The sequence below is a fragment of the Acomys minous genome (assembly GCF_964271855.1).
Source record: "Acomys minous genome assembly, chromosome: 3".
NCBI classification, from domain to species: Eukaryota; Metazoa; Chordata; class Mammalia; order Rodentia; family Muridae; genus Acomys; species Acomys minous.
This window is the reverse complement of record NC_140485.1, coordinates 3,976,913-3,985,913: the sequence shown is the minus strand read 5'-3', so window position 1 is coordinate 3,985,913 and position 9,001 is coordinate 3,976,913. Positions and strand designations below refer to the sequence as shown.

Below are 9,001 nucleotides of genomic sequence, written 5' to 3'. Positions count from 1 at the left end.
GATTTTTGGAGCTCCTCGGCAGACAACAAACCCCCAAACTCCCTACCTCCCCATAGGCCTCTTTCCTCAGCCGGCATCTGTCCTGCCTCCTTGCGTCAGCTCTGCCTTATAAATGGAGTGCATTCTATAAAAACCAGGACGCCTTCGGAGCTGGAGTGCAGCCAGACCAACGGAGCCTTGTGTTTTATTAATCCTCTTTTCTTGAAAGTGCACAGCCAGGACCTCAGCACAGGCCCAAAGCGGCCAAGCACAAGGACTCCCAACGCGAATGGCACCGACAGGCCTCGGTCCCCCCCACCAAGGCCCCCGCCACCCGCTATTAATAGTCTGCACACAAGCCCTGGGCTATCCAGGACTGAACCTCAGACGAGCATGCCAGAAACAGTCAACCATAGCAAACATGGGAACGTAGCTCTGCTTGGAACAAAACCAACTCCCATCCCTCCACCCCGGCTGAAGAAGCAGACTTCTTTTCTGGAAGCGGAAGGCAGCCCCAAGACCTTGACCGCCTGCCGGCTCAGCCTGAGACTGGAGCCGGAGCCAGAACCAGAGCCAGAGCTGGGCACAGCTGGGCACGCAGGTGGAGCCCCGCCTAGGGACGCCCCCGGGGATTGCACAAGGGCGCCGCCGCCCGGTTCTGAATCACAGCCGCCCCCGTGCCATGGAGCCAGGCAGAGGCTGAGCGACATGAGCCTTTCCACTTCCTCCTCCGACTCGCTGGAGTTCGACCGGAGCATGCCCCTGTATGGCTACGAGGCCGACACCACCAGCAGCCTGGAGGACTACGAAGCGGAGAGTGACCAGGAGACCATGGCACCTCCAATTAAGTCCAAAAAGAAGAGGAACAGCTCTTTTGTGCTGCCCAAGCTTGTCAAGTCCCAGTTGCGAAAGATGAGCGGGGTGTTCAGCTCCTTCATGACCCCTGAGAAGCGCATGGTCCGCAGGATCGCTGAGCTGTCCCAGGACAAATGCACCTATTTCGGGTGCCTGGTGCAGGACTATGTGAGCTTCCTAAAAGAAAACAAGGAATGCCATGTGTCCAGCACCGACATGCTGCAGACCATCCGGCAGTTTATGACCCAGGTCAAGAACTATTTGTCCCAGAGCTCTGAACTGGACCCCCCTATCGAGTCACTGATCCCAGAAGACCAAATTGGTAAGTGCCCTTTCCCCCGCCCCCCGCGACCCCCCCATCAAACGTTAAGATCTGTGTTAACCCTTGTCAGTTAGTTGCTTTGGATGAAGTTTACTTTGGAGTTCCAAACGACGCACACTCCCACATGATTTGAATGGAAAGAGCTCCCTTTTAGGGCAGATGCTGCTCATTAAGTTCCTAACGTTTCAGAACCACAGCAGCATTCTACCCACCGGTGGGGTTTGCACCACTTTGGGGGTGGGGGGCGAGGGTCCCAGTTGCTGCCTGCGCCTGTCTTGCTCTGTGTGTGTGTGTGGCACATCTGTTGAGCATTTTCTGAGCATGCATCCTTCTGTTCGCTGCATGCTTACTGACAGTATTTTTGCCGTCTTTTGAGAGGCTGTGGGTGTGGTTTTGTAGCAATAAGTCAGGGGTATGAGGACTCAGGAGGAATAGCACACCTGTGTACAAGCCCCAGCCCAGGAGCCAGAACGCAGTCCCACACTCGGGACCCTGGGGCCCTGCTGTCTTTCACCCTACAGGGTCTGTATCAGGCACAGTCTGGGAATAAACAAGAAATGGAACAGACAAGGGTATTTCGTGTACCTTTAAAATAAGCGGCATAGTTTGGGGATCACATGAAAGGCATTCTCTCCAGAGTTGAGGGGAAAGGCTTTCTTTGTAACCTCACAGGCCGGCCGAATTGCTACTTTGGTAAGCAGCTTGCCAAGGCAAATTTGAATTTGGCAAGCAGTCTCCCCCCCCCCCCCCCCCAGGGCAAGAGTATCCAAGGGTTTTTGTTGTTGATGATGATGATGACGTTTTTTGTTTTAATTTCAGAGGTTTACTCTTAAAAGGTTAATTTCAGAGACTTCATTCAGTGGGCAGCAACAGCCAAGAGTTTGCAAACATTTCCACGGTTTAGCTAAACCCAGATTTCTTCTTTCTGATTGGGTGTGTTTGTTGAAAGTAGTAAACAGTGTGTGGTAGAGCATGTGTTTCTCTCTCTCTCTCTCTCTCTCTCTCTCTCTCTCTCTCTCTCTCTCTCTCTCTGTATTTGAGGAGCTCTTTCATTTGGTCACAAAAGACTCAAAGCTATGTTTGTTTTCTTGTGGAGCTCTGACCTAGCCCAGGGTTGTTTGGGCGTGGTTACAGGAGCTGCAGCACTCCAGAGACAGTGGCTAAAAGGAATGCGTCCATGTGGTACACCTAAGAAGTGAACGTGCTTCGGGAGACTTCTGCAGAACGCAGAACATCCGCACAGTTTGCCTCTTTCCCTTGCAGCCCCAGAGTCTTCCATCTCCTCAGACGGTCCCAACTTCACACTTACAGGGACCCTTCCTGCCTGAGAGAGCTGCCTCTTCGCAGGGTTGGGGGAGCCAGGAGGTCATTGGCAGGACTGAGCTACTCACAGACAGCACCAGCTAGCCAGCAGAGCAGGGGCTCCTTAGAGAACTGAGCTTTCTTGCTGAGGATAGCAACAATACAAGAAGACCTTGGGAAGGTCGCATGCCAGTTAAGTTCGTGTGTGTGTGTGTGTGTGTGTGTGTGTGTGTGTGTGTGTGTGTGTACACATGCGCACACACACAGATGCTTGCAGTTCAAAAGCTCTCCAAAAACATCCCGAAAATTACTTTAAAATTGAAGTCCCTGGGGCTGGAGAGATGGCTCAGAGGTTAAGAGTACTGACTGCTCTTCCAGAGGTCCTGAGTTCAATTACCAGCAACCACATGGTGGCTCACAACCATCTTTAATGAGATCTGGTGCCCTCTTCTGGCCTGCAGATGTACATGTAGACCACTGTATAAATAATCAATAAATAAATCTTTAAAAAAAATTGAAATCCCTAAGAAGAAGGGAAGCCCACATCTGTAGAGCCTCACATGTGAGCTGAGCAGCCCAAACAAGCTGCTTGTGAGTGCTCCCCTCTCTTCCCTTCCCCTGCCACATATTCCCTGGTCAAACTCCCTTCTATCTCTCGAGAGGTGGAGGAAGGCAGGTGGTGTGCCAGGCCACGCCAGCTAGTAGCTAGCAACTTCAGAACTTCAAATGGTATGACGCTATGTGGTTAGTAGCCCAGACCAGCCCCAACCTCCAAGCCCCTGTTGCGCCTGCTTATTGCTTATGTTTGTTTTATCATTAGGAAAGTTGTGACAGTTTGCTGGCCTTTTGCAACAGCTAAGACCTATTTAAAAACAAAACAAACAAACAAAAAACAAACCATCATCATGCTTTTGTATTGGTTTTGCTGTTTATTTGGTTGTTTGGTTTTTGTTTATTTGCTTAAATCAGAGGACTAGCTGTGCTGCTTAGCCTGGCTGCACAGTGATCCCCTTGCTCAGTTTCAGAGTAGCTGGGGCTACAGGGGCCTGCTGCTATACCCAACCTGATTTGCAGTGTTTTGTGTGTGGGTGGGGAGGGGTTGGGCTTTTTGTTTTGTTTTGTTAGCATTTGCCTGAAGGCAATCAGTATTTCCTGTTGCTTCATGAATGAAAAACATGGTGTTTTGAAAGCTCCTGACTTTTGAAAGTAAGGGGAAGGCCAGCGTAGCAGAGGTCAGCCTGAAAAAACTGCACTAAGGAGAAGAAGTGATCCTAATTATTAGAAAGCCAGTCAGCCCCCTTCTATGTGGAAGTGTCTAAATCAGGACTCTGATGAGAACACAGACTTACCCCAGTCATCTGTGTTTTACATTTCCCCGTGTGAAGGGCTAGGCAGCTTCCTGGGAACTCCTATGTTGTTCATGGTTTGCAAGTTCCAGAAGAGGCTGGGTTGTGTAGAGCTATGGGCAGAGGGTGGGTGCGAGCCTGTAGGGAGTGGTGTGCATCCCACGTCCATCTTCCTGGAAGGAATACCAGAATCTTCCCTGGGAATGCTATCTGTGGAATCTCAAGCTTCAAGTGTGTTCTGAGCAGGTGTCTGCGAGTGCTGGGAAAGCCTTTCAGGAATGTCATTCAGGGTTCTCTGCTTTAAAAGAATTTCATCCTGTCTTCCTTTCTCATACTTCTAGGGGGCCCAATTTAGGAGATGGGGATTCTAACTCAATCCCGTCTGTTCTGAAGCCAAGGAAGTGGGAGGTGGCACTTCATGGGTTAACCCCTGCAGAATTAGATTAGATTGCTCATTCACAGGTGAACTCTGACCTCAGGACATTGCTGAGGATCTCTGCTGTATGGAGATGGTGCTGAAGTTGCCTCCTGAGGATGGTTCTTAAGTTACACAGAGAAGAAGAGTTGGGGTGCGAGAGAGTTCCCATCCACTCTCATTTGCTCAGTACTGACTCTGCTCTCCTTTCTAGTGCTTTCTGGTCAAGTGTAAAATTTATGCAGTAAGTCAGTCTCAAAATAAAAAGCCACAAGCCAGGCCTGGTGGCGCACGCCTTTAATCCCAGCACTTGGGAGGCAAAGTCAGGTGGATCGCTGTGAGTTTGAGGCCAGCCTGGTCTATAAAGCAAGACCAGGATAGCCAGGGTGACACAGAGAAACCTTGTCTCAAAAAACCAAAATAATGAAAAAAAATTTTTTTAATTAAAAATAAAAAGCTGCCAGTGTGGACGGCCATGTCCTAAAATGCAGAATTGTCATTCTGTTGACACTGTCCTCTACACGCTTTCATCCCAAGGTCCTGCCACTTAGAGGGTCTTGAATATATATATATATATATATATATATATATATATATATATATATATATATATATACATACACACACACACACACACACACACACACACACATACATATAGTTGCCTGGCATCAGCTTGCCAACTCTGATGAACAATGAAGTCAATAAGGGTGTGACAAAAAGAAAAAAAAATAAGGGTATGACACATGACCCTCTCTCCTTCATCCCGAGCCCACCAATGGGCTTCCCCCTGACAGCTGTCACTCACCTTTACCTCCGAAGCCAGTGTTTTAAGAACAGAGCCTACCTGGAGGCCTTCCACAAAGCTCTGTCGTCAGCTCTTCGTTGGTCTCCTATGATAATAAACTCCTACCTGGTCTCCCTTGATAATGAAAAGCCAGAGCGGATGGGGTGACAATACTTGTACCTCAGCACTTGTTTGTTGGTGGCATTCTTGCTTTGGTCTCTGACAACTAAATTTTCTTGTTAAAAATTTTAAAAGGGCTCCATTTTGCTAAGCTTGTAGCATATTGGGTGTTTTAATTTTAGTAGAACAATTTTCTTCCCCTTTGCCTTGATACCAGCCTTGGGAGGTTCCTCCTGTCTTCAAGTTTTCCTTGGCGAAAAGGAAACTTTCTCTAACTCTGAAAATATTAGCAGCCCTCAAAGTTTCTATTTCATACAAACTGTTTACCACAGATGACTAATACTGCCGGCAAAGTACCCAACTCTCCACAGTCCTAACAATTACTAGTGAAAAATGAGACAATATTATTTTTTTCTTTAATTGCTATAATCCAAAACATACTTTTTTTTTTTTTTTTGGTTTTTCAAGGCAGGGTTTCTCTATGTTATATTGGCCGTCCTAGACTCGCTTTGTGGACCAGGCTGGCCTGGAACTCACAACGATCTGCCTGCCTCTGAGCATTTTGATTCTTTGAAGAAGTGTCCTTAAACTCAATTCCCACATTTGTCAAGGGTGAGTTTGTTTGTTTTTGTTTTTTTAATCTTTGTTGCTGTTTGTTTGTTTTACTGAAGTGTGGTCGAACCCCACAGAGTAAAGCATGCATAAGGAGAGAGTAGGGGTACAGGGGTGCATGCCCGCAGCCCCAGCTAGTCAAGAGGTTGAGGCAGGAGGATTACTTGAACCCAGGAGTCTGATGCTGACCTGGGTAACATAGTGAGAAACCCCACCTCTAAAAAGGAGTGGTCATGTGTGATTTGTCCAAGTTAAGCACGGCTACTTTGGTTCAGACTTTGTAAAAGGTATTTGGTTTTGCTTATAATTGTTTTTGCTTTTGAGTGAAGTTGTTGAGTTTTATTTTGTTTTTAATGTGTTTTATATATAAAGATGTTCTTTTTTTTTGTTTTGGCTCTTTTTGGCGGGAGTCTCAATTGGCCTAGAGTTTGCTATGTAGAGCGGGCTAGAGCTCATTGCATACAGGCTGAAGCTCACTAGGTAGATCAGGCTAGAACCCACCATGTAGACCAGGCTGGCCTCAAACTTGTGACCTCCATCTCTGCTTCTTCCTCTCAAGCGTTGTAGATTAGGTATTATTTATAATGAGTGTCTTAGGCTCAAGCTCTGGTGTCTACTGTCATTTGCTTTAAATTCAATATATGTGACTTAAGACCTTACATTGTTTGCTCTTTAAAAAGCCACCTGAGTTGTGTGGCCAGAGAGATGCTAGTGCCAAACTGAGATTAAATCCTTGTATCTTCTGACTCCTGATCTAGTACTTGTGACTCTGTCACCTGAAAGGATCAAGTGTCTTAGAGTTAGACAGTAGCCAGGTGCAGGGATGCACATCTGTATTCCCAGCACTCTGGGAAGCAGAGTCAGGTGGATCTCTGTGAGTTCAAGGCCAGCCTGGTCTTTAAAGTGAGTCCAGGATAACCAAGGCTACGCAGAGAACTCCTATCTTTGGTGGGGGTGGGGTGGGGCAGAGGGGACTTAGTACAGTAATGGAAGAGTGGCCACTTGTAGAATGCAAAAAGATTAAGTACTGAATAATTTTTACACACACACCCTTGGTACTGAGGATTAAACCTAGAGCCTGGCACATAGTAGGCAAGCACAACGCCCCTAGCTCTCATTTTTCTTTTTCTTCTGAGACAAGGGTCTTGCTAAGTTGCCCAGGCTGTCCTTGCCTTGTGATCCTCCTGTCTCAGCTTTCCAAGTAGCTGGGAATCACAGGCACACAGCCCCAGGTTTCATTCTTCCTTTAGGATGTCTAAGCTGGGCCAGTCGTGTTCTCACAGCCACAGGAAGGTGCACCACCCTGTGGCTGACAGCGTCTGAGGCCGAGTCACTGACGTGGTGGTATTCTACTCGAGGAGCCGCCAACACTGCCTTTCCCAACACCCCCGCTCAGAGGCTGAAAGTGAGGGTTACATTACAGAGCAAGGCATGTCTGTGCTAGACAACAGTGCTGCCTCTTGGGTGGGAAACACCAGAGTAAAGAGGCATTTATGCCAAAACTGAGGAGTGTGACTCAGGCGCCCTAAGGTGCCACACTGGTTGACTATAAGAACTGTAGTTTGCTTCCCCACCACTCTACTCACAGAGAGACTCATGCAATGGGCTGTGTCAGCTGAGTGGCGAGGGCACAGGCCGAGCCTGTGGTGGTCTGCAGATCGCACCTCCAGCCCAGTTTCACAAACTCAGCGTCTGAGCAAAGGACGGGCTTCCTTCCTCTTCTTCCCTGCTTGGCTTTTACTGGTCTTTACTGGAAGGCACTGAAGTCAGCCCTAGAGATCCCTTATGTAAGACAGTACTTGAATGAAACTCGTATGTTTTCATGACGGCCTTCACTGAAACTCACCAAAATGAGCAAAACTGAAAGTGAGAGGCTGGAGGGAGGGAGTGGGAGCACACACCACTCCTTCAGTGGACTCAAGTTTAGTTCCCAGAACAGGTTTTGGGTGGTTCACAACCTCCCTGTAGCTCCAGCTCCAAAGGATCTGATGCCCTCTGCTGGCCTCCTGGGGTACCTACACTCATGTGCACATGCCCATACACAGATACACATGCATACACATAATGAGAAATAAAAAGTGTCAGTGAATCACTATGCCAGTGCGTGCCATCTATACACTGATACCTTTTTGGATGGGTTGGTAAGACCTTTCTTAAAATGATAAAGCGTTATTGTTGATGAGCCAAAGTGTGTGGGGGCGACATGCCTGCAGGAGACGTATGTGCCAAGACATCCTAGTCGAGTTGCAGGAGAGACTATCCCGCACCTGGCAATGGTGTTATCATTCGTTAGGTATCCGTGACCTTCAGGGGTAAGGAAAGACAGCATCTTCATGGCAGAACCTTTAGGACTTTCTGTTTAATGGTTGGGATGTGTGCTGTCTGTAAGATCTGTGCTGAAGTCTGCATCCAGTCCAGTGATCTCCTTCAGGCAAGATCTTCAGAAGAGTGCTGCCCTCAAAGAGAAAGATATAAGGTACCCAGTGTCTTAGCAGCAGCAACAAAGAACACCAAGGGGGCGAGGCGGCTGCCCAAGAGGCAATGAGAATGGTGGGCAAACAGAAAGCATCGTTGGCATCCATGCTGAGAAAAATTAGAGCAGACCCAGGAGGAGCTTGTGGGACGGAACAGAAGCACAGAGAGACATCCATCAGGTCCTAGAGCACACACAGCAATGTCACCTGGGCTTCTCCAATCACCAGAACAACCCCCACCACCACCACCAATTAACAACGGGTTGAACCCACCCTTCCCACACTCAGCAGGAGGCTTGGGTACCCTCCTAGCCCCTGCTCTGTGCTGTGTTTTCTCATCCGAAGGAGGACTAGGGCTCCTTTCCTCTTATACTTTCCCTGCTGTGATGGGTATGTGACCACCCAAATATCCAACCCTCTGCGCTCTCCAAGCTGTCGGATGCTGCAATGAAACTCCGGAAGAACTGAAGCCCAGGAAAGCTAGAAAGCCTCAGATCCTCAATCTCTGTTCCAAAGGAGAGGAGCTAACAGACATGAGCACCTGAGCAAGGGAGGGTGGTCACCAGGAGAGCACAGGGCTCTCAGTCTAAGCATAGTTAAAACTGAAAAGTAAAACGAAAACCCTGACCCGAATCAGTAGACCTGGGGCCTCTTTTCAGAGGCATCACCGTTTGTTTCAAGGAGGTGAGCAGTGACTTTAGCCATCCTACGTAGGTATCAGATGCATGCTGGGTACTCATGGCATGAGACCTCACCAAGTCCTCAGTGGTTCCACTGTGAAGCTGGGGG

At 48.3% G+C, this 9,001-nt stretch overlaps 1 protein-coding gene across 6 annotated transcripts in view; it reads left to right on the top strand.

Moving 5' to 3' along the window:
- The window catches only part of RIN2 (Ras and Rab interactor 2), a 233,823-nt gene that overhangs the window by 203,749 nt on the left and 21,073 nt on the right, over positions 1–9,001 (top strand). For all 6 annotated transcript variants that reach the window (XM_084777856.1, XM_084777851.1, XM_084777852.1 and 3 more), the window contains one exon: positions 2–1,156. In XM_084777856.1, the coding sequence (XP_084633982.1) occupies positions 2–1,156 (1,155 nt within the window). The remainder of the gene's footprint in view (position 1; positions 1,157–9,001) is intronic.